Source organism: Ranitomeya imitator, chromosome 1 (genome assembly GCF_032444005.1).
Source record: "Ranitomeya imitator isolate aRanImi1 chromosome 1, aRanImi1.pri, whole genome shotgun sequence".
Lineage (NCBI taxonomy): Eukaryota > Metazoa > Chordata > Amphibia > Anura > Dendrobatidae > Ranitomeya > Ranitomeya imitator.
Window position 1 is genome coordinate 373,417,297 of NC_091282.1, and position 26,693 is coordinate 373,443,989.

At 46.8% G+C, this 26,693-nt stretch overlaps 1 protein-coding gene across 1 annotated transcript in view; it reads right to left on the bottom strand.

The window, feature by feature from the left end:
- The window catches only part of LRP10 (LDL receptor related protein 10), a 68,449-nt gene extending 42,269 nt beyond the window's left edge, over positions 1 to 26,180 (bottom strand). Inside the window, exon 1 of the mRNA XM_069761784.1 lies at positions 25,999 to 26,180. Coding sequence (XP_069617885.1) covers positions 25,999 to 26,029 — 31 coding nt within the window. The 5' untranslated portion in view covers positions 26,030 to 26,180. The remainder of the gene's footprint in view (positions 1 to 25,998) is intronic.
- Positions 26,181 to 26,693: the final 513 nt, after the last annotated feature.

A 26,693-nucleotide genomic window follows, 5' to 3' on the forward strand; every position in this document is an offset into this window, starting at 1 on the left:
ATCCTGCTGAGGACTCGTGGCAAACCGGAGAGATTGAAGGGGTTTGCGGAGGAGGGGGCGAACTCCTAGGCCGAGAGCCAGTGCCTTGTCCTTGGGAAGGAGCACTAGACCCCTGGAGGTGTTGAATAGCATTTCCAGGAAGGTCAGAGACTGACTCGAGGTTGGTGATGACTTTTGTAGGTTGACTAACCAGCCCATGCGACTCCGTGTCGATTGTGATTGAGACGCTGAGCTCGCAGTCCCTGAAGGTGGGAGCCTTGATGAGTAGATCGTCCAAGTATGGAACGACTGCTATGCCTCTGGAGTGCAGGACGTCCATGGTGGCTGCCATGACTTTGGAAAACACTCTGGGAGCCGTGGCGAGTCTGAACGCGAGAGACACGAACTGGAAGATGCAAGGGCAGGTGCAATCGGTATATGCAGGTATGCCTCTTGTATGTCTATGGAGGCAAGATATTCTCCCTTCTCCATGGACGCAATGATGGACCAAAGGGACTCCATGCGGAAGTGACGAACCGGTACATATTTGTTGAGTTGTTTTAGATCCAGTATGGGCCGCACACTGCCTCCTTTCTTGGGGACTACGAATAGATTGGAGTAGAACCCTCGGAAGCGCTCGGCCGTGGGGACCGGTACTATGACACCTGCTTGAAAAAGCGAGGAGACCGCTTGTTGGAAGGCACGAGCCTTGGCTGGTGGTTTTGGGGGGACAGAGAGGAAGAATCGGTCCGGTGGGTTGGAGGTGAACTCTATCTTGTATCCGGAAGACACTAGTTCTCTGACCCACCTGTCTTCTGTAATAGGCAGCCAGACTTGATGAAAGAGCAAAAGTCGGTCGCCTACGGGTGTGGTGTCTTCCGGAGTCCGTGAGTAATGATGAGGAGAAAGTCTGAGATTTTCCTCCTCTGGGCTTAGACGGGGCTGCTTTTGACTGCCAGGTCTTGTTCGACCTTTGTGTCAATCATGAGTTGTCCCTGCGTGGGGAACAGTTACGATTTTGTGCTGGACGCGAGACGGACCAGACCGAGGAGTTCCGAAAGGATCGGAATCGAGTTTGGTTACGCTTCTTGTAAGTGCGTTTAGGTTTCAGTTGGGGAAGAGAGGTACTCTTACCCCCGGTGGCGTTGGATATCATCGTGTCCAACTGTTCACCGAAAAGTCGCCCACTGAGGTAGGGGAGGTGCATGAGGGACTTCTTTGAGGCTGCGTCCACTTTCCATTCCCGCAGCCAGAGGATATGCCGAATTGTGATGGCGTTTGATGCTATCCCCGCTACACCCCTTGCTGAATTCAGAGCTGCATGAAGCATGTAAACTGCTATTTGAACCGCTTGGTCCGACAGCTCAGGAGCGGATGCATGGAGGCCAGCTTGTAAATTTTTGGCCCAGGCCAGAGTGGCCTTGGCAGCCCAAACTGAAGCGAACGCAGGAGCCAGGGATGCCCCCTGCAGCCTCGAAAATTAAACGAGCCATGCGTTCTACATGCTGGTCTGCTGTGTCCCTGAGGGTTGAGCTATCTGGCAGTGAAAGGAGGGTCTGTGCTGCTAGTCTAGAGACTGGGGGGGGTCCACTTCGGGTGGGTCTGTCCATTCCTTGGTGTCCTTCTGCGGGAAGGTATACCTCGCCTCCAGATATTTGTGATTAGCAAATTGTTTCTCACGCTGTGAGAGCTGCTTTTTAAGGATCGCCTTAAACTGTGGGTGGTTAGAGAAAACCTTAGGCGGCTTCAGAGGTTTTTCAAAGGAAATCTTGTGTTCTTCGGCCTCTGGTGGCGGATCAGAAATGTCCAGTACCCAATGAATGGAAGAGATTATGTCCTCAACTAGCGCTGTATTGCTAGGGGGATTGGGATCAGGGACCCTTCAGTTTCCTTGTCTGAGTCGGAGTCACAGATGCCTTCCGAATCCTGTGTATCACTGAGGCGTCCCCTGCTGGGGGAGCTGGGGCGGAGGCCTTCTCTGGTCGGGGATTGCGGTGATCTGCATTGTCTGCCCCTGGAAGGGGACGGTCTAGATGACCTGGAACTACGGTGTCTCTCCCTAGAAGGCAATGACCGTGTGCTATGGGATGACGCAGATGGACTTGACCTATGGGTCCGTTTGCGTCCTGACCTAGACGTGGATGTGCCAGGGTCTTCCTGTTCCTGAGTCAAGCTCTCCCTTTGCTGGGTAACGGTCATAACCGAGGCATGACTCTGCAAAGCCTGAAGCAATGTGGAGGTTAGGTTATCTATAGACTGCGTCAGATTGCGACATCTGAGTGACCCATTCTGGCGTGGCATTAGACACCGAAGCATTGGCAGGGGCTTCTTGGGGCTCTGACACAGTAGTCTGGATGCAGTCCTGGCAGTGCGGGTACGTGCTGCCACTGGGGAGAGTGGTCCTGCAGACTATGCAGAATGCATAATAGCAGTCCTGCCCTGCCTGGTTCTCTTGGACCTTGAGCCCGGCATAGTGCACAGAGTGCAGAAGGGCTGGCTATGCAGAGGACCCTACAGCGGTAGCTATGCAGAGGAACCTATAGGGGAGCCTTATAGGGAATATGGAGTCACAGCCGAGTAAAAAACCCAGCTGTGATCTTACCCCACCAGTTTGCCCCTAGGTCCAGCGCCGAAGATCCACAGTCCTGTGCCCCCCGGAAACTGGCCGGCCTGGTCCTGGTGGCCAGGAGATGCAGGGTTAATCTTTGCCGCAGCAGAAATGGCCGCCGAGAAGAATAAAAAAGGGGGAGAAGGTGGCGGAGAGCTGAGAAAAAGGCAGCAGAGCTGTGTAAAAACACGCCCTGTCTCGATACGCCACCCTCTATGACATTGTATAGTGTCATATTTGTCATCCGGGGGCGGAGAGGAGGCGGCGGCTTCAGCTAGGCCGAAGCCGGGGCCTAAGTTAGATGCCTGATGCCCAGAAAGACTCCAGGCCGGCGTGAAAGTCCGGGAGGGGGTCGGATCTGAACCAGACCCCCCCCCCCCCCCCGGATTTAAAGGCAGGATAGCGGTGGGGCTATAAGCGGAAGGGGGGCCCGGTGAGGGGACCCCCCTAGGCAGTATAGAGCTGGTGCTGCCGCGGAGACAGGGGCGCAGGGGGCCCTGTGTCTCTATTGTGCCATGCCTGCCTGCACTGCCCGCAGCTGGGCTGGGGTACACTGCAGAGGAGTAGCCACGGTTAATCTTTTTCAGATTATGCATAGTGTCGCCTCCTAGTGGACAGCAGCATAACACCCATGGTCCTGTGTCCCCCAATGAGGCGACAGAGTAAAACGTGCTTTTTTTCACATGTGATATTGGTGCAGATTTTTCCACACTCATTAGTATAAGTGAAATCTGCAGCAAAAACCCTGAAAGAATTGACATGCTGCAGATTTAGGGTAAGTTCACACAGGGCGTTTTTTTTTATGCTAATTTTCAGATGCTTTTTCCATTACCAGCAAAGCCCATGACATTTCAGAAATCTCATACACACACATTGGTTTTTTGTGTCATCAGGATTTTGTGCTTTGCTGCTTTTTTTTTTTTAGACAAAGAGCATGTTCCTTCTTTCAGCTGTTTTGCAGCGTTTTTCACCAATTGGCTTGAATGGGTGTTGAAAAAACGGTGCAAAAACACAGCAAAAATGCAGGTACCATTATTTGCAACATTTTTTCTGCAGAAAAGTCAATGGACAAAGGCATAAAAATGCACCAAAAAACGCACCAAATCTGCAACAAGAAACGGACCAAGGGAAAACACACCTAAACCTGCGTTTTTGCCGCAGCTTCTTTCCTGCAAAAAAAAAAAAAAAAAAAAAGCAGCAAAAACGCCTTGTGTGAACTTACCCTGAAGTCTGCAAATCACAAATAAGCAAAGTGTGCATGAAACTTCAGGACCCTCATTCACTTTGCTGGCGTCAGGAAACCCTTTAGGTTTTGTGACAAATCTGTACTGAAAGAAAAGAAAAGTGTGCACACAGCCAAATTCTGCTGAAATGGATGCGCCATATAAATATATCTTTAACCCAAGTTTACACAAAGCAGATTCACTGCAGAAATGTATGCACTGAAAATCCTTTCCACACATCTGAATGGGGATGTTCGTGGTATCGGCTTATGGATTTCTGCAAACCTCTTCAGATGCATGGAGCAGTACCTGAAATTTCTGCCACAAAGCTGTTACATGAATATACATAAGGACTCCTGTTAACATTGTCATTTTCCACTTGTCATCTCGAATTCTGCGATTTTTGACAGCTTGAACAGTGAAGTCTATATTTCTATTATCCTTTCAAAAGCATTAGAACCCTAATGGAAACCTGGCAGATATCGGTTTTTCACGTACATGTTATAATAACCATGTTTTTCATGGATAGAACAGATATCCATTATTTATTATATGTTCACATGTCCGTGTATTTTTACAATCCATATGTCTGTAGAAAAAAAACAAAACACTGTGTGTGTATAAAAAGAAACCCAGAACCCCAGACCTTCACTTGAACGGCAACTTGAGCTCTGACAACATGCCAAACATCCACCCTGCGACCAAAGCCTGGATTATCAAGAGGCTGAAGACCAGATCCACTGCAGAGGTGGCTGGCACCTTTAATGTGTCTCAGCGTCCAGTACAAAGAATTAAAAAAAGATTTGAAGAGACTGGAGATGTTTGACAAGCCCAGGTTCGGCAGACCCCGCAAGACAACTTCTCAGGAGGAACGTTTGTTGGTATGTTGATGGAAAATTAAAGAAAAGTTATTACTCTTGGAAGAAGGGAAGGAAAATTGAAAACCTAAAACGAAGATTGGCTCTGCCGGGAAGGGGTAAATGCAATTCAATAAAGTTAGTAACAAGCAGGAAATGTGAAGAATCTGCTGGTTGCATGAACACCCTCATGGTCTTTGCTCCTCTGGATATGCATGACCAACAATAAGGCAAAGTTTACACAAGTGTTTGTATATATATTAAAAAAAAAAATTGTTCAGAGTTTCATCCAGAAAACTTTTTTCTCATTGTCATCCATATGCAATCTGTGTGGCTTCCTTATACTGCAGAAGTTATTGAAAACTTAAAAGAACAAATAGTTTCCAATATTAAAGAGTTGTAATGTATCTGTTAGAAAGGATGCTGCACTGTGGCTTCACAAGGAACCAAATTTTTTTGCGCACCCATAAACTTTAATATGTGAGTCGCATTTTTTTGTCTGCTCATCTGCACTGGCCCATTGAATAACGTTTTTTACGGACAGAACTTAGAGCAAACGTTTGGTGATGTGAATGAGCCCCGATGTCAAGCTCAAACACAAATTTAAAGTATGGCATTGGCTATTGCATCACCAAAATCACATTTGGATTAAAACAAAAAATTACTGTAAAGACCTGTATTCATTTAATGTAATGTGCAGCTAAAACGTCATTTGTTTTGCCAAGCAACGCTGGTGCATAGCGATACTGCTAAACTTTACCAAACATACATTTTTCTTTTTAATACATATAAATGGTGATTCCCACAAGGCAGAACCATCCATTAGGCAGCTTTGTCTTTACTACTTCTGTCCTGGATTTAGGGGAACCTGTTCTCTCGTGCATGTAATAGCTCTGTGATTCTTGATGTATGAAGGCCGGGTGCCCACGAGCTGGAACTAGCAGCACTTTGGACGCAGAGCATGTTCGCTGCAGTCTATTAAACGCAGGTGAATCTACATGTGTTCACATCTGGCCGCTGAGGGTTTGACGCTGCACAAGAACACAGCGTCAAACATGCAGCAACTCCGGGTTGTGGACACATACCCTTAGGCTAGGTTCACATTGCGTTAATGGGTGTCCGCTAGCGGACTCCATTACATGGTGCAATTGTCGCAATTAACGCTATGTAACGGATCCGTTAGCGCACCCATTGACTGCAATGTGCTAACGGATCTCTAGCGCATCGCTAGCGTGTGACATTTTTGGCATGCGCTAGCGATGTCTGGTTAGTTTCGGACGGACCACGGATGCTGCTTGCAGCGTCCGAGGTCCGTTCCTCGCTAGCGCAGATCGGGTATCTGCGCTAGCAGGATCGCCAAACGTGATCCCTTCCGGGACATTGCGTTCGCTAAACGGATTGCCCTAACGCAATGTGAACCTAGCCTTACAGTAGACTTTGGCAAGTAAAAAGTAATTGGAAACGCCCCATCGTGTTAAATAATCAAGTTGCTCTTTTCAACGACTGCATCGATCCATCCACCGCTGACCACCAGTAAATTTGGCACAAAAAGGGAAAATTGGATTGACATAGAAAATATAAAATATGCAACATTATATTTCATTAAATTAAAAATTCGGATGTCCATAGTGCCAGTTTAAAATCATGTACACTCTGATGCGTTTCAGTAAGGATCAGTGAACAGGATTTTACCCTGGGATTATGGATATACCGTATATACTTGAGTATAAGCCGAGATTTTCAGCCCATTTTTTGGGGCTGAAAGTCCCCCTCTCAGCTTATACTCGAGTCATACCCAGGGGTCGGCAGGGGAGGGGGAGCAGGAGCTGTCTAATTATACTCATCTGCTCCTGACACGGTCCCTGCACGTCGTTTCCCCGGAGCCGGCAGCTTCTTCCTGTACTGAGCGGTCACATGGTACCGCTCATTACAGTAATGAATATGCGGCTCCACCTCCCATAAGGGTGGAGCCGCATATTCATTACTGTAATGAGCGGTAACGGTGACCGCTCAGTAGAGGAAGCAGCAGCGCCGGGAAGCAGGTGAGTATAACGGGGAGGGGAGCGCTGCGCGATGGAGCGGCGCCGTAACATAGTAACATAGTTAGTAAGGCCGAAAAAAGTCATTTGTCCATCCAGTTCAGCCTATATGCCATCATAATAAATCCCCAGATCTACGTCCTTCTACAGAACCTAATTGTATGATACAATATTGTTCTGCTCCAGGAAGACATCCAGGCCTCTCTTGAACCCCTCGACTGAGTTCGCCATCACCACCTCCTCAGGCAAGCAATTCCAGATTCTCACTGCCCTAACAGTAAAGAATCCTCTTCTATGTTGGTGGAAAAACCTTCTCTCCTCCAGACGCAAAGAATGCCCCCTTATGCCCGTCACCTTCCTTGGTATAAACAGATCCTGATGTTCGCTGCAGTCTATTAAACGCAGGTGAATCTACATGTGTTCACATCTGGCCGCTGAGGGTTTGACGCTGCACAAGAACACAGCGTCAAACATGCAGCAACTCCGGGTTGTGGACACATACCCTTAGGCTAGGTTCACATTGCGTTAATGGGTGTCCGCTAGCGGACTCCATTACATGGTGCAATTGTCGCAATTAACGCTATGTTACGAACGAAGTCAGGTGAATATTGAAAGTGCCGGGGGCCTGAGCGACGGAGAGGTGAGTATGTGATTTTTTTTATTTTTATCACAGCAACAACAAATGGGGCAAGTATCTGTATGGAGCATCTTATGGGGCCATAACGTTTGTGCAGCATTATATGGGGCAAGTGTCTGTATAGAGCATCTTATGGGGCCATAACTTTTGTGCAGCACTATAATGGGGCAAGTGTCTATATGGAGCATCTTATGGGGCCATAACGTTTGTGCTTTTTTTAGTCTGTCACTTTACTGCTGCTCACAGACGCTGGAGACAGATTTGAGGAACGTGGACTGCATCGGTCCAGCATGGCAACATTTTGGGTAATAAATTAGTGAATGAGTGAGTGTCTATTGACTTTATTTCTTTCTTTTTGTATCTTTCAGGCTTCCTTTTCTTGTCTACTATGGATTCGGTGGACTACTGCGGACCTCCATGGGATTTTTTTGTTTTTAAATAAATTGGTGATTGAGGGATAGTGTGGGGGATTCTATATTCAAATAAAGTATTTTTGTGTGTTTGCTATTTTTTTTAAATTTTTGACAAATCACAGTTGTCGTCATCCCCAACGACCATTACTTCGATTGCTACCGCACCAGGGTAATTGGGAAAAGCCAATGCGCCTATCTGGGGTGGCTGCAGGCTTGTATTTTTAGGCTGGGAAGGGCTCGATAACCAGGGACCTTCCCAGCCTGATTATACCGTATAAACCTCAGGATGTCTGCTTTACCTTAGCTGGTTATCAAAAATTGGGGGGGCACAACGTTTTTTTTTTCATTCATTTATTAGGTTAATCCATGTACAGTAATCTACATATGCACAGCACTAATTATATATCTACACACCTTTGCACATAATACCAAAGAGACAAAAACGAATGCATCAAAAACACATCCAAAAAACACACAAGCTGAGGTGAGGGATTCATGCGGAAATTCAGCTGCGTAAAAGCAAACACTGATCGTGGGCATGCACCCGTATAATAAAGTTATCTCCAAAACTATTATGTTACATGAGCTGTTATGAGCAGGTAATTCAGAACCACAATGGACCTTGAAGTTCAGAGCACACAAAGTGACCTGACATTTACCAAAAACATATGACGAGCTCTGAGACGTGGAAACTCTGCTGACCGCAATCCCTAATCCTATCACACCACACTAGAGGTAGCCGTGGATTGCGCCTAACGCTCCCTATGCAACTCGGCACAGCCTGAGAAACTAACTAGCCCTGAAGATAGAAAAATAAGCCTACCTTGCCTCAGAGAAATTCCCCAAAGGAAAAGGCAGCCCCCCCACATATAATGACTGTGAGTAAAGATGAAATACAAACAGAGATGAAATAGATTTAGCAAAGTGAGGCCAGACTTACTGAATAGACCGAGGATAGGAAAGATAGCTGTGCGGTCAACACAAAAACCTACAAACAACCACGCAGAGGGGCAAAAAGACCCTCCACACCGACTAACGGTACGGAGGTGCTCCCTCTGCGTCTCAGAGCTTCCAGCAAGCAAGAAAAACCAATATAGCAAGCTGGACAGAAAATATAGCAAACAAAAATAACATAAGCAGAACTTAGCTTATGCAGGATAGACAGGCCACAGGAACGATCCAGGAGGAAGCAAGACCAATACTAGAACATTGACTGGAGGCCAGGATCAAAGCACCAGGTGGAGTTAAATAGAGCAGCACCTAACGACTTAACCTCATCACCTGAGGAAGGAAACTCAGAAGCCGCAGTACCACTCTCATCCACCAAAGGAAGCTTATAGACAGAACCAGCCGCAGTACCACTCACGAACACAGGAGGGAGCTTGGCCACAGAATTCACAACAATGAGCGTCTTGTGACACTATATATATATATATATATATATATATATATATATATATATATATATATATAAATAATTGTCTAAGGAGTACTTCCGTCTTTCTGTCGGCAACTTCCGTAACGGAAATCCCACGTCGCTGATTGGTCTCACCAGCTGCCTGTCATGGCTGCCGCGACCAATCAGCGACGGGCACAGTCCGATTAGTCCCTCCCTTACTCCCCTGCAGTCAGTGCCCGGCACCCGCTCCGTAATCCCCTCCAGTCACCGATCACACAGGGTTAATGCCAGCGGTAACAGACCGCGTTATGCCGCGGTGTAACGCATTCCGTTACCGCTGCTATTAAACCTGTGTGTCCCCAACTTTTAACTATTGATGCTGCCTATGCAGCATCAATAGTAAAAAGAGGTCATGTTAAAAATAATTTAAAAAAAAAAAACCCTGCTATTCTCACCTTCCGTCGTCCGACGATGCGCTCGTGCCGGCCGCCATCTTCCGTTCCCAGAGATGCATTGCGAAATTACCCAGAAGACTTAGCGGTCTTGCGAGACCGCTAAGTCATCTGGGTAATTTTGCAATGCATCCTTGGAACGGAAGATGGTGGCAGCCGCATGCGCATCGCCAGAGCTTCGCTGGATCCCAGGGGGTGAGTATATAACTATTTTTTATTTTAATTATTTTCTTTAACAGGGATATGGTGCCCACACTGCTAAATACTGCGTGGGCAGTGTTATATATCGCGTGGCTGCTGTGTGATACACTCCGTGGGCTGTGTGATACACTCCGTGGGCTGTGTGATACACTCCGTGGGCTGTGTGATACACTCCGTGGGCTGTGTGATACACTCCGTGGGCTGTGTGATACACTCCGTGGCCTGTATTAACGCATCGGGTATTCTACAAAATGTATGTATGTATATAGCAGCCACATAGTATTTAGCACAAGGCCACGTAGTATTTTCTATATACTATGTGGCTGCTATATACATACCTACATATTCTAGAATACCCGATGCGTTAGAATCGGGCCACCATCTAGTCTACTAAATAATTGTGTAAGGGTCACTTCCGTCTTTCTGTCTGTCTGTCATGGACATTCATTGGTCGTGGCCTCTGTCTGTCAAGGAAATCCAAGTCGCTGATTGGTCGTGGCTTTTTTTCCGCGACCAATCAGCGACGAGCACAGTCCGGAAGAAAATGGCCGCTCCGTACTCTCCGCAGTCACTGCCCAGCGCCCGCATACTCCCCTCCAGCCACCGCTAACACAGGGTTAATGCCGGCGGTAACGGACCGCGTTATGCCGCGGGTAACGCACTCCGTTACCGCCACTATTAACCCTGTGTGTCCTCAACTTTTTACTATTGATGCTGCCTATGCGGCATCAATAGTAAAAAATCTAATGTTAAAAATAATTAAAAAAAAACATAAAACCTGCTATACTCACCCTCCGTTGTCCGCCGAGCCGCTCGCGGCTGCCTCCATCTTCCGTTCCCGGCGATGCATTGCAAAACTACCCAGAAGACTTAGCAACCTCGCGAGCCTGCTAAGTCATCTGGGTAATTTCGCAATGCATTCTGGGAACGGAAGATGGCGGCAGCCGCGCGCTCATCGCCGGTGGCAGCCGTGCGCTCATCGCCTGCGCCAGATCCGAAGTATGTTACAACTACAATGGGCCCTCGGATCCGAAGGGGAGTATGTTTATTTTTTAACCTGTGACATACGTGGCTGGGCAATATACTACGTGGACATGCATATTCTAGAATACCCGATGCGTTACAATCGGGCCACCATCTAGTAGTTACATAACAGTCATGAGAAACACCCTGGTATGCAAGTGATCATTGTGTGAATTCTAAAACAAGCGTACATCACCTTCTGCACTGAAATGTTGACATATTGTGCAACTACTTGCTGAGAATCTGCAGAGTAAAGGTACCTTCACACATAACGATATTGTTAACGATATCGTTGCATTTTGTGACGTAGCAACGATATCGTTAATGAAATCGTTATGTGTGACAGCGACCAACGATCAGGCCCCTGCTGGGAGATCATTGGTCGCTGAACAAAGTCCAGAACTTTATTTCGTCGCTGGATCTCCCGTGGACATCGTTGGATCGGTGTGTGTGAAACCGATCCAGCGATGTCTTCACTGGTAACCAGGGTAAACATCGGGTAACTAAGCGCAGGGCCGCGCTTAGTAACCCGATGTTTACCCTGGTTACCATCCTAAAAGTAAAAAAACAAGCACTACATACTTACCTACCGCTGTCTGTCCCCGGCGCTGTGCTCTGCTCTCCTCCTGCACTGGCTGTGAGCGTCGGTCAGCCGAAAAGCAGAGCAGTGACGTCACCGCTCTGCTTTCCGGCCGCTGTGCTCACAGCCAGTACAGGAGGAGTGCAGAGAAGCAGAGCGCCAGGGACAGACAGCGGTAGGTAAGTATGTACTGTTTGTTTTTTTTACTTTTAGGATGGTAACCAGGGTAAACATCGGGTTACTAAGCGCGGCCCTGCGCTTAGTTACCCGATGTTTACCCTGGTTACCGGCATCGTTGGTCGCTGGAGAGCGGTCTGTGTGACAGCTCTCCAGCGACCAAACAGCGACGCTGCAGCGATCCGGATCGTTGTCGGTATCGCTGCAGCGTCGCTTAATGTGAAGGGGCCTTTACAGTACCAGCTAAGTAAATGAGTGCATCAGTGCTGAGCTGGCTGACAGTCAGTGCCAGGTTACACTGAGCTGAGCGGTGACTGAAGCTGAGCCTCTATGGCTGAAAACCAGGAGGGAATAAAGGTCATTTCCTCCAGTTAACAGTGTTAGGGTATGTGCACACGTAGTTGGAAGCTCTGCAGATTTTTCCGCACCTGTTTTGAGAAATCCGCAGGTAAAAAGCACTGTGTTTTACCTGCGGATTTAATGCGGATTCCACCTGCGGTTTTACACCTGCGGATTCCTATTATGGAGCAGGTGTAAACCGCTGCGGAGTCCGCACAAAGAATTAACATGCTGTGGAATAAACAACGCAGCGTTTCAGCGCAGTTTTTTCCACAGCATGTGCACTGCGGATTTTATTTTCCATAGGTTTACATGGTACTGTAAACTCATGGAAAACAGCTTCAACCCCTTCACCCCAGGCCATTTTCTGGTTTTCCTTCCGCTCCTTCCAAGAATCGTAACTTTTTTCATTTTCAATTGACAAAGCCGTGTGAGGGCTTATTTTTGTGGGACTAGTAGTACACCAATAGTATGACAACATTCATTTTTTCATGTGATGCAATGGAAAGCAGGAAAAAAATTCCAAGTTCGTTGAAAAGTACAAATACAATCCTTCTGAGGCTTTTTTTTTTTTTTTTTTATTTACCACGTACACTGTATGGTAAAACTGACCTGGCAATGTGATTCTCCAGGTCAATACAAGTACAGAGATACCAAACGTATAGTTTTTTTTATTTAGGGGGTGAAACATTTTCAAAAAGTTGTATGAAAAATAATTCTTTTTGCTTTTTGTCGCCATTTTCCAAAACCCGTAACAGTTTCATTTTTTGCGATATTGGGCTGTGTGTGGACATTTTTACTGATACCATATTGAAGCAGATATGACGTTTTGATTGCTTCTTCTTGCATTTTTCCTGCAATGTCACGGCAGTCAAAAAAACTTAATTCTGGCATTTTTTCCCCCCGTTATGTCATTTTCCGATCTGATTAGTTTACTTTATATTTTGATAGATCGGACTTTCATGAATACAGCTATACCAAATATATATATATATATATTTTTATGGGGCAAAGGGGGTGATTTGAAGTTGAAGGTGTGATCGTCTGATCGCTTGTGCTTCACCACTGCTATGTATAGCTAAAATCACAATCTCCTATGAACACCAGCCAGGGGGATCATAATGACAGGCACGGAGGCCGTCAGCAGACCCCGGCTGTCCTGACAACCCAACAGTGCCCTATGATCACATCATGGGAGCATGGAATGAAGATCCCCCCGACGACACGTGTTAAACCTGGGTTAACCCGCGTGCGAGCCCACATCACAGTGAGGGACATGACTCTCAATACACATGTACATCAAAACTCATTTTTACATAAAATGCATGTGTTCATTCTTTTAAGTATTTAGTTAGCGCTTTTTCAGGTTGTTTTTAGAGCAAAATACGCCTGAAAAAGAGGTGTGCACACAGCGTCTTTTTGAGATGGATTCCGCCAGGAACCCACATGAAAAAGTGCTCAATAGATAATGAAAATAATACATTTATGCACAGAAATGTCAAAACTACTTGATGTGCACGTGGTGGTGTTGTTTTTTTTTTAATCGCTTCAGACTTCATAAAGTGACCTGACCATCGGTTTTAAAATCTTCCAATATTTTATATTTATTATAAAAAAAAAAAAAAACACACTGACAGCAAAGACAGTAAGGGCAACAAAAAAAGATGCTTCAGAAAAGACACCTTTGGTGGTTTTCTGAGGCGTTTCCAGCTTAAAAACCTATGAGGGTTAGCAGCTGCCCATTAGCCGTCGTATGCACGCACCCATCCAGCAGGCTGTGGAGATGGCTTTCCTGATCCCATGCTTAGGTCCAAATTTCTTCTCAGGCATAAAAAACGTAAGCCTTTGCTCATTTTGACTGTTGTGAAAGATTTTAAAAATTAAATTTGCACATTAGCATTGAGCGGCAGTCCTGCAGCAAAGGCCGGCTTCAGACAGCCATATTTCACAATTCAGAAGTGAAGGACAGCATCCAATCCGGGTGAAAAAGAATAAAACACTTTATTGTGCCTTAAATGCGACGTTTCAACCCCATTGGGGTCTTTATCAAGCATGTATAACATTCAAAATGACGGCCTTATAAAGGAAGTGGATCACCACCACCTGAAGGATCCGCCTACAAAATTTACATACATAATAACTGGTGATCGTATTAACAATAAAAAACATATACAAAGTGAAACATACATAATTAAAATCTCATTGCATTCATAACACATGATCACATTGTTGGCAATATTGTTCGAGCACATACTAATATACACATGTCAATGGTGAAAGGTAAATAAACAAAACTCGCAAGTCACTCGACGGCCTATCAGAGGACACATGGGGGCTATTGTGAGCGTGAGCTGCCTATCACTATACCCATAACACATCAATACTTAATTAGCCAATCCATGCCTCTGGTGAAAATCCAATCCAGGGCCCTGACCCATATCGAGCCCAAGCTTCGGAGCCAATCAAAGCTCCATAAACGCTTACATAGTAACACCCTCCAGGCTGACTACCGTAGTGCTACATAATCGTACACAATCGTATATAGTGACATAAGTGATAGTATTACAAGCTCCCATTACTCACCCCCAGGTATATCCAATTAACTTGCGCAAATCTGCCGGCCACACAGCAGCGCCAGACATGTAAACACATGTAGCTACGCCGACAGCCGCCGAGAGGCACGCCCATCCAGACCGGTACACGCCCCATGTATTCGAATCACCGCAGGCTCTGCATCAGCATCCGCCCTTACTCAGGTCACATGACCGACCAGCGCGTCACCTCACCATACTCACGTAAGTCCAGGACCGAGTACGCATGACCGTCGGCCCACCAGCGGCCCATGTAAACATAGCGCCGCTAGAAGGCCGACAGACACGCCCCCCGGACCCCATAGCGCCGCTAGAGAAGGCCGAAAAACACGCCCCCCGGACCCCACAGCCACGCTAATGTGCTAATGTTCCATCTGTGCCCTAGCTCTCACTAAAGGGCAAATGCCACTAGCTATGTGAAAATACAAAAAAAGGGAGATGTGCAAATATTACGCTCCCCAGCTCAAGGTTATAAAAGGAGGTCCTCATAATCACCCCTCAATCAATAAATGGGGCCATAAGTAGCTAAACTTAGCTCAGACCCGTCCTACTTGACAAACTATAATATGGGGAAGCATAAAGATGAATCATTTTGAATAACATTACGCCATATCCATGGCTATATATCCATCAAGAAAACAAAACATCATGTCCAACAGACAGAAGAAAGATCAGCCCATCAACCAAATGTCAATTCACATTCTAGAAAAAATGCAATAAGTAATATAACCATCACCACATTAAAAACAATCTAAACGGATGTGAGCCACACAGGACCATATATGGATATATCAAGAAACACATACTGAGAGATTGTAGTCAACATTTAACCCCCCAGGCTGTCGAGAACCCAACCTCGATATCCATCTGAGTTCTTTCTTTTTTAATAGTTTGACCCTGTCCCCACCCCTACGTAGAGGAGGCACGCCATCTATCACCCTAAATCGTAACTGACTGATCGAATGCCCACTATCAATGAAATGTTTAGGTATTGGTAATTCCAACATTTTGGTCCTGATAGTACTCTTATGTTTACTAATGCGGGCCTTGATTTCCATTGTGGTCTCACCCACATACGCAAGTCCACAAGGACAAACAATAAGATAAATAACAAAACTTGAGGTACACGTGTACCTCCCCCTGATGGAGTATCTCTCACCTGTGTGAGGATGATTAAAAAAATCACCCTTGATTATATTCCCACAACACGCGCATCCCAAACAGGGAAAATTACCAAATTTAGGGGGACCCAATGTCCTCTGTACCTTGGTCACTATAGGGCCAACATCGGATTTGACCAATTTGTCCTTAAGGTTGCGTCCTCTTTTGTAGGATAAAATCGGTGGCAGGGCAAATTCTTCAATGTCAGGCAGACCTTGATGCAAAATGTGCCAGTGTTTCAAAATCACGTTCTTCATCAACCCACTAGCAGTATTAAAAGTGGACACAAAGGGAATCCGCTTCTCTCTAACCCTAGATTTTTTCTCCCTTAAGGCCTCTCTAGATGTCCCCTTAGCCCGTTCCATATGCCATCTAACTCCACCCACAGGATAACCCCTACTCAAAAATTTATGGCACATCTCATCCAATCTAGAGTCAAGACGTGAGTCCTCCGCCACTATCCTCCTCACTCTAAGCATCTGGCTCCATGGTAACGACTCAAGCATATTCCTTGGATGATGGCTATTAAACCGTAATAAGCTGTTTCTATCCGTGCGCTTCACATATAGATCAGTTTTTAGAGAAGACCCGACTTTGTACACCAGTGTGTCCAGGAATTGCACCTGTTCCTGAGAATATGTGATCGTAAAACTGAGTTCAGGATCCTGGACTTACGTGAGTATGGTGAGGTGACGCGCTGGTCGGTCATGTGACCTGAGTAAGGGCGGATGCTGATGCAGAGCCTGCGGTGATTCAAATACATGGGGCGTGTACCGGTCTGGATGGGCGTGCCTCTCGGCGGCTGTCGGCGTAGCTACATGTGTTTACATGTCTGGCGCTGCCGTGTGGCCGGCAGATTTGCGCAAGTTAATTGGATATACCTGGGGGTGAGTAATGGGAGCTTGTAATACTATCACTTATGTCACTATATACGATTGTGTACGATTATGTAGCACTACGGTAGTCAGCCTGGAGGGTGTTACTATGTAAGCGTTTATGGAGCTTTGATTGGCTCCGAAGCTTGGGCTCGATATTGGTCAGGGCCCTGGATTGGATTTTCACCAGAGGCATGGATTGGCTAATTAAGTATTGATGTGTTATGGGTATAGTGATAGGCAGCTCACGCTCACAATAGCCCCCATGTGTCCTCTGATAGGCCGTCGAGTGACTTGCGAGTTTTGTTTATTTACCTTTCACCATTGACATGTGTATATTAGTATGTGCTCGAACAATATTGCCAACAATGTGATCATGTGTTATGAATGCAATGAGATTTTAATTATGTATGTTTCACTTTGTATATGTTTTTTATTGTTAATACGATCACCAGTTATTATGTATGTAAATTTTGTAGGCGGATCCTTCAGGTGGTGGTGATCCACTTCCTTTATAAGGCCGTCATTTTGAATGTTATACATGCTTGATAAAGACCCCAATGGGGTTGAAACGTCGCATTTAAGGCACAATAAAGTGTTTTATTCTTTTTCACCCGGATTGGATGCTGTCCTTCACTTCTGAATTTTGGTATGTACTCCTCCACTTGGATCCTGTGGAGTTAGGACGAGCACCACTATATACCACGGAGTGCTGTCTGCCGCTATTTTTGTTGTTTGGACTGTGCTGGGATCCCTGGCTGACGTGCACCTGGTAATTATGACTGAACTTAATTTGAATCCAGATATGGGTGAACTGGATGGTGCCAGTAATATTTTTTCCTATACGGATGATGATGCCGCTCGGATCATTAATGTTGCACAGACTGACGTGACTTTCTTGAGTGTCCCCTCTGGTGACATGTTGAAAAGGAAGTATGAAAATGAGAAACGGAGATTGTTCTCACTGGAACTGCATGTTTCAACTTTAACTGAATATTATAAAGTGCACAGGATACCACGTGGCCTGCGTCCACATCTCCGGCCCACACTAATGGCTGAGAATGTGTTGTTCTGCTCAAGATTTGAGTCTATAACAAATACCGTATATACTCGAGTATAAGCCGAGATTTTCAGCCCAAATTTTAGGGCTGAAAGTGCCCCCCTCGGCTTATACTCGAGTCACGGTAGCGGTGGGGTCGGCAGGTGAGGGGCTGAGGGCGCTGAGGTATACTTACCTAGTCCCAGCGATCCTCGCGCTGTCCCTGCCGTCCCACGGGCTTCGGCGCTGCAGCTTCTTCCCCTCTTCAGCGGTCACGTGGGACCGCTCATTACAGAAATGAATAAGCGGCTCCACCTCCCATAGGGGCGGAGCCGCTTATTCATTTCTCTAATCAGCGGTGCCGGTGACCGCTGATAGAGAAAGAAGCTGCAGCGCCGAAGACAGGAGGGGACAGCGCGAGGATCGCCAGGACTAGGTGAGTATGTTATATTCACCTGTCCTCGTTCCAGCCGCCGGGCGCCGATCCATCTTCCCGGCCGGCGCCTCCATCTTCCCGGCGTCTGCGCTCTCTGACTGATCAGGCAGAGGGCGCGATGACGCATATAGTGTGCGCGGCGCCCTCTGCCTGATCAGTCAGAGCAGAGACGCCGGGAAGATGGAGGCGCCGGAACGAGACGCTGGGAGCTGCAATCAAGGGAGGTGAGTATGTGTTTTTTTTTTTTTATTGCAGCAGTAGCAGCGGCAGCACAGATTAATGTGGAGCATCTATGGGGCACAGTGAACGGTGCAGAGCACTATATGGGGCACATCTATGGGGCACAGTGAACGGTGCAGAGCACCGTATAAGGCACAGCTAGGGGGCACAATGAACGGTGCAGAGCACCGTATAAGGCACAGCTAGGGGGCACAATGAACGGTGCAGAGCACCGTATAAGGCACAGCTAGGGGGCACAATGAACGGTGCAGAGCACCGTATAAGGCACAGCTAGGGGGCACAATGAACGGTGCAGAGCACCGTATAAGGCACAGCTAGGGGGCACAATGAACGGTGCAGAGCACCGTATAAGGCACAGCTAGGGGGCACAATGAACGGTGCAGAGCACCGTATAAGGCACAGCTAGGGGGCACAATGAACGGTGCAGAGCACCGTATAAGGCACAGCTAGGGGGCACAATGAACGGTGCAGAGCACCGTATAAGGCACATCTAGGGGGCACAATGAACGGTGCAGAGCACCGTATAAGGCACAGCTAGGGGGCACAATGAACGGTGCAGAGCACCGTATAAGGCACAGCTAGGGGGCACAATGAACGGTGCAGAGCACCGTATAAGGCACAGCTAGGGGGCACAATGAACGGTGCAGAGCACCGTATAAGGCACAGCTAGGGGGCACAATGAACGGTGCAGAGCACCGTATAAGGCACAGCTAGGGGGCACAGTGAACGGTGCAGAGCACCGTATAAGGCACAGCTAGGGGGCACAGTGAACGGTGCAGAGCACCGTATAAGGCACAGCTAGGGGGCACAGTGAACGGTGCAGAGCACCGTATATGGCACAGCTAGGGGGCACAATGAACGGTGCAGAGCACCGTATATGGCACAGCTATGGGGCACAGTGAACGGTGCAGAGCACTGTATATGGCACAGCTAGGGGGCACAGTGAACGGTGCAGAGCACTATATGGGACACAGCTATGGGAAAATATGAATGGTGTAGAGCACTATATGGCACAGCTATGGGGAAATAATGATCTATTTTTATTTTTGAAATTCACCGGTAAATGCTGCATTTCCACCCTAGGCTTATACTCGAGTCAATAAGTTTTCCCAGTTTTTTGTGGCAAAATTAGGGGGGTCGGCTTATACTCGGGTCGGCTTATACTCGAGTATATACGGTAAGTACTGTTTCGATCTGATGTTGCTAAACATTGAATTTTTGAGTAAAGAAATTGAGACTCTTAAAAGGAATATTGTTGAATGTGAACAGTTGCTTACAGCCCATTTGACAACATCAGAAATGAGTGCTTATATGACACGATTGAATGTTAATCTATCTAAATTTCGTGCAGACAATGAGAGCACTAAAAGGACTAAATGGTTCCGTGATAATGAGGACTATAAGACAGGTCGAGTTTTTCCATGGCATATGGGGAAACAGTCCTCACAAAGAAATAACAGGACTTTTCAATCACGTCGACGAAAGAGAGCCCCTGAGGGTAGACAACAATTTGGCTTCACTACTGGGGAATCTGACTCCACTGATGATTCTAATATGGGAGCCTCAACATCAACGAATTTTTTGGAGAGAGAAATAGCGACAGATACTGCCCCCGGAGGAGATACCGAAGGGGGGGCAGGAAACATAAAAGGAACAAAGTCAGCACAAGGACAGAGAGTGATGCGGAACACTACAATGAAGCAGAGGAATGGAGAGGAGAGACGGAGGTTCAACAATCGATAGAAAAAACCCTTGTGGTGAACATTTCCTCTGTTATTTTGTCTACGATTGAACTGAGTGTTTTGGAAAAGGGCCTTTCGTTTTGCCCCACTAATTTACCTGATTGGTTTCAATTAGAGACTGACTTGTTTGCTTTTTTTAGGAGGTGTCGTTTAACTTCTTTCTTTGCAGATAAAAAACAGGATATAATGAGACCAGTTGATGTTGGGAATGCTAATCTCTTTTCTTTACAGGGTGTTGGTTTATATGGCAGAAGTGATTTTCAGCCACCTACCAGAACCCATATAGTGGAAGCATTTATACAGTTGGTTGAAAAAGATTTTGAGACACTATGAAAGACACATAGAAATCGTTGTCGGCATAACCTGACTATGGCTGAGAGAAAAGCTCTGGATAATCTTTCCAATAACACATCCATTACGATCAAGGCCGCCGACAAAGGTGGGGCGGTGGTTGTGATGGATACTGTTAAATACAAAGCGGAGATATTACGACAATTGTCAGACACTGATGTTTACTGTAAGTTGTCAGGGGACCCCACATTACGCTTCCAGAAGGAGCTACAGCTTATAGTCAATGAGGCCTTGACCAATGGCCTGATTGACTCTAAGCTGTCGGAATATTTGATCACCAACTGTCCGGTTAGGCCTTTGATATATGTTTTGCCCAAAATTCACAAAGATTATTTTAACCCCCCGGGCCGGCCGATTGTTTCAGGCCGTGACTCCATTTTCAATAAAGTTTCGATTTTTTTGGATAAGGTGTTGTCCAAGTTTGCATCAGGTGCAAAGTCGTATATCCGTGACACTGATGATTTTTTGAATAAACTTGAGAGTGTAAATGTTACAACTGATACACTGTTGGTGTCCTTTGATGTGGTGTCGTTATACACCTCCATAGAGCATGACAGGGGTTTGGCAGCCGTTGATGTGGCGCTATCGGGCTCGGACGTGGGGCCGGACCGTGCACGTCTGGTCCTCCAGCTGCTGGAGTTCATTCTCAGAAAGAATTATTTCCTTTTTGGGGATGATTACTACCAGCAGCTGAGGGGTACCGCCATGGGGTCCAATGTGGCCCCCACCTATGCTAATATCTACATGGCGGTGCTCGAGGACCAGTACGTGTATGTTTCGCGGTTTTGGCCCCAGGTCCGGGCCTGGTGGCGCTACATCGACGATGTGTTCGTGGTATGGGAGGGGCACCTCAGTGAACTACTTGATTTTCACCAAGAGTTAAACAACATTTTTCCTGAACTCAGTTTTACGATCACATATTCTCAGGAACAGGTGCAATTCCTGGACACACTGGTGTACAAAGTCGGGTCTTCTCTAAAAACTGATCTATATGTGAAGAGCACGGATAGAAACAGCTTCTTACGGTTTAATAGCCATCATCCAAGGAATATGCTTGAGTCGTTACCATGGAGCCAGATGCTTAGAGTGAGGAGGATAGTGGCGGAGGACTCACGTCTTGACTCTAGATTGGATGAGATGTGCCATAAATTTTTGAGTAGGGGTTATCCTGTGGGTGGAGTTAGATGGCATATGGAACGGGCTAAGGGGACATCTAGAGAGGCCTTAAGGGAGAAAAAATCTAGGGTTAGAGAGAAGCGGATTCCATTTGTGTCCACTTTTAATACTGCTAGTGGGTTGATGAAGAACGTGATTTTGAAACACTGGCACATTTTGCATCAAGGTCTGCCTGACATTGAAGAATTTGCCCTGCCACCGATTTTATCCTACAAAAGAGGACGCAACCTTAAGGACAAATTGGTCAAATCCGATGTTGGCCCTATAGTGACCAAGGTACAGAGGACATTGGGTCCCCCTAAATTTGGTAATTTTCCCTGTTTGGGATGCGCGTGTTGTGGGAATATAATCAAGGGTGATTTTTTTAATCATCCTCACACAGGTGAGAGATACTCCATCAGGGGGAGGTACACGTGTACCTCAAGTTTTGTTATTTATCTTATTGTTTGTCCTTGTGGACTTGCGTATGTGGGTGAGACCACAATGGAAATCAAGGCCCGCATTAGTAAACATAAGAGTACTATCAGGACCAAAATGTTGGAATTACCAATACCTAAACATTTCATTGATAGTGGGCATTCGATCAGTCAGTTACGATTTAGGGTGATAGATGGCGTGCCTCCTCTACGTAGGGGTGGGGACAGGGTCAAACTATTAAAAAAGAAAGAACTCAAATGGATATCGAGGTTGGGTTCTCGACAGCCTGGGGGGTTAAATGTTGACTACAATCTCTCAGTATGTGTTTCTTGATATATCCATATATGGTCCTGTGTGGCTCACATCCGTTTAGATTGTTTTTAATGTGGTGATGGTTATATTACTTATTGCATTTTTTCTAGAATGTGAATTGACATTTGGTTGATGGGCTGATCTTTCTTCTGTCTGTTGGACATGATGTTTTGTTTTCTTGATGGATATATAGCCATGGATATGGCGTAATGTTATTCAAAATGATTCATCTTTATGCTTCCCCATATTATAGTTTGTCAAGTAGGACGGGTCTGAGCTAAGTTTAGCTACTTATGGCCCCATTTATTGATTGAGGGGTGATTATGAGGACCTCCTTTTATAACCTTGAGCTGGGGAGCGTAATATTTGCACATCTCCCTTTTTTTGTATTTTCACATAGCTAGTGGCATTTGCCCTTTAGTGAGAGCTAGGGCACAGATGGAACATTAGCACATTAGCGTGGCTGTGGGGTCCGGGGGGCGCGTTTTTCGGCCTTCTCTAGCGGCGCTATGGGGTCCGGGGGCGTGTCTGTCGGCCTTCTAGCGGCGCTATGTTTACATGGGCCGCTGGTGGGCCGACGGTCATGCGTACTCGGTCCTGGACTTACGTGAGTATGGTGAGGTGACGCGCTGGTCGGTCATGTGACCTGAGTAAGGGCGGATGCTGATGCAGAGCCTGCGGTGATTCGAATACATGGGGCGTGTACCGGTCTGGATGGGCGTGCCTCTCGGCGGCTGTCGGCGTAGCTACATGTGTTTACATGTCTGGCGCTGCCGTGTGGCCGGCAGATTTGCGCAAGTTAATTGGATATACCTGGGGGTGAGTAATGGGAGCTTGTAATACTATCACTTATGTCACTATATACGATTGTGTACGATTATGTAGCACTACGGTAGTCAGCCTGGAGGGTGTTACTATGTAAGCGTTTATGGAGCTTTGATTGGCTCCGAAGCTTGGGCTCGATATGGGTCAGGGCCCTGGATTGGATTTTCACCAGAGGCATGGATTGGCTAATTAAGTATTGATGTGTTATGGGTATAGTGATAGGCAGCTCACGCTCACAATAGCCCCCATGTGTCCTCTGATAGGCCGTCGAGTGACTTGCGAGTTTTGTTTATTTACCTTTCACCATTGACATGTGTATATTAGTATGTGCTCGAACAATATTGCCAACAATGTGATCATGTGTTATGAATGCAATGAGATTTTAATTATGTATGTTTCACTTTGTATATGTTTTTTATTGTTAATACGATCACCAGTTATTATGTATGTAAATTTTGTAGGCGGATCCTTCAGGTGGTGGTGATCCACTTCCTTTATAAGGCCGTCATTTTGAATGTTATACATGCTTGATAAAGACCCCAATGGGGTTGAAACGTCGCATTTAAGGCACAATAAAGTGTTTTATTCTTTTTCACCCGGATTGGATGCTGTCCTTCACTTCTGAATTTTGGTATGTACTCCTCCACTTGGATCCTGTGGAGTTAGGACGAGCACCACTATATACCACGGAGTGCTGTCTGCCGCTATTTTTGTTGTTTGAGCCATATTTCACAGTCCATGCCTGGACTCTTGCTGTGGGTCTAGCCAAAGGCATGTATGAGGTTGCAAATTAAAGGGAACCTGTCACCCCCAAAATCGAAGATGAGCTAAGCCCACCGTCATCAGGGGCTTATCTACAGCATTCTGTAATGCTGTAGATAAGCCCCCGATGTATCCTGAAAGATGAGAAAAAGAGGTTAGATTATACTCACCCAGGGGCGGTCCCGCTGCGGTCCGGTCCTATGGGCATCGCAGTCCGGGGCCTCCCATCTTCTTACGATGACGTCCTCTTCTGGTCTTCACGCTGTGGCTCTGGCGTACTCTGTCTGTCCTGTTGAGGGCAGAGCAAAGTACTGCAGTGCGCAGGCGCTGGGAAAGGTCAGAGGCCCTGCGCACTACAGTACTTTGCTCTCAACAGGACAGACAGAGTACGCCAGAGCCACAGCGTGAAGACCAGAAGAGGACGTCATCCTAAGAAGATGGGAGGCCCTGGACGGAACCACGACGCCTATCGGATCGGACCGCCCCTGGGTGAGTATAATCTAACCTCTTTTTCTCATCTTTCAGGTTACATCGGGGGCTAAGCCCCTGATGCTGGTGGGCTTAGCTCATCTTCGATTTTGGGGGTGACAGGTTCCCTTTAAGGTCACGAGACTCGCAGTTTTGCCGGGGTCACATTAGTGCATAATAGCGGATGTGATGCGCCAATGACACTCGGCTCCTGCTCTGCTGCGAGTGTGATCGAAGTGCAAGTGCTCCGATCCTCTCACGAGAGATTCGCAGACAGGTGTGGAAGAAACGGGGAAAGGAATTTCTCCATCTCCTCCATGGCCTGAATCGGCATATATCGGACTGCACTGGGATGACATCCGAGTGCAGTCTGATGTTTCACTCAAACCTATAGACTTGTATAGTTGTGAGTGAGCCGAGTCTCGCTGACAAATCGGCATGAGAAAATAATCGCAGACCTGAGCGAACTCATCATATAACACTGGGCCGAGAGCTATGCGATGTTTTATCACATAGCATGCCGCCGTGTTATACGCCAGTGTGACTCCGGCCTTAGTCCAGGCATTGCAGTCCGAATATGGGCAGTGAAATATGTCCATTTGAACTGGTCAAAAAAGCTCAGCCCGGCCCCAATGTGCACTTATTGCTGATTTTGCCTCCTAAGACCTCATCTGGACCGATTGTAATCAGCGTTTTGGATCAGAATTTCAGTCGTTTTTCTCATGTGCAAAATAAAGTGACGTTTTCCCCAAGCCTCTCTATGCAGTGAATGAAAAACACATAACTAGGATGCAACTAGGGCGAGTTTCATCAGTGACTCAGAACAAAATCGGCTATTTTTATCATGGTCCGGACATGCGACCAGCCCCATAGACCATAACGGGCAGGTATTTTATCCATGAGAAATACCGATGCAACACTTAGGTAAAGCACAGTATGCAGCACATGAAATGGCGCTGTACTCCGCCTCTGCTCACACCTGTGCTTCCTTCTATAATAGAAGCTATTATAGAGAAATCACACAATGGAGACCACCGACGTACCCCAATGCCTTAGAAAGGGTTCTGTCAGGGTCTACAGAGGCGACCATCGTTCTCATGTGAAAACATTTTTCGGCAACGATAGCATTGACACAGGTTATGCGGCCAAAGATGGCGGCACAGCGCTGCTACACCACAGCATGGTGCTAGTGAATGGGGCACAGTGCCTAAGGCGGTACCACAGCGACAAGCAAGACGGAAAGAAGAAAAAACCCAGAATCCGACTTGCTCTCCCCGGTACCTCACGTGTCACCGTGAGACCCCCACTCACTGGCACGTTGCTGCGGCAAACACTGACCCTTGGCCACACAACACCGCCATATGTGTGCACACTGCTAGTGCAGCACCTATTCATCACAGTCACCCACAGCAACCAATCAGCTCCCCGCTCTCATTTTTCAGACACTTTTGGAAGATGAAAGCATCGACCTGATTGGTGTGGTTTATTAAACAGGAAAAGAGGGAGGAGTTACAGCAGGCAGTGTGGTGGTCTAGCTATATAGTCACCACCGGGGCAGGAGGCTGGGAGTTGTAGTCCACAACAGCCACAGTCAGCCGTCACCAACGTGAGGGTTTATCGTCGCTAGGACAAGTGACCACACAACACAGAGCAGAGTGGGGGAGGCGAGCTCTTACCATAGAGAAGCAGTGTGACGAGGAGAGACATGCTGCTGGCCGGCGGAGGGTCACTTCCTTACAGTCTGCACTCTGTCTAACCATTTAACAGACTAGTTTCCCAACTTTGCCAGTATTCCTGCGCGGTCTCCTGCGCTCCACACTCCCTCAGTCTCTTCCTGTTTCTTATTTTTCTCTCTCCACTTCCTGCTTCCTAAACACGAGTGTCTTCCGTCTCGCTGGCTCCCCCTGGCGGGCGGCGCTGCTGCTCACACACGCTCCTCAGTTCTCGCCTGTTTTCCTCTGCTGCGCTCCAGTCCCCACCCAAGGCTGGTGTGTCAGTGTCCTCTAATGTTCTGGTGGCGTAATGGCTGAAGAGAGAAGTGCTGTGAGGAATAACCACATAGAGAATCAGTTCAGGGTCCCCCGAAGGGCTCATACCCATATGCCAGAAAAAAACTGTCCGATTTCCAGACCGAAAAAACGGATGAGTGCTATGCGAGTGTAATGCGATTTTGAAATGCAACATCCGTATGACATCCGTATGCAATGCGATTTTAACATGAGCTTTTACATACAGCAGTTCTATGTCATGTTTAAAAATAAATATTCTTCAAAAAACGCACACACAAAAGCTGGCAAATGATCTGCCGCGTACGGTATAATCACAGTGACAGGATGGAATAGATATATACACATAGAATACATATATATAG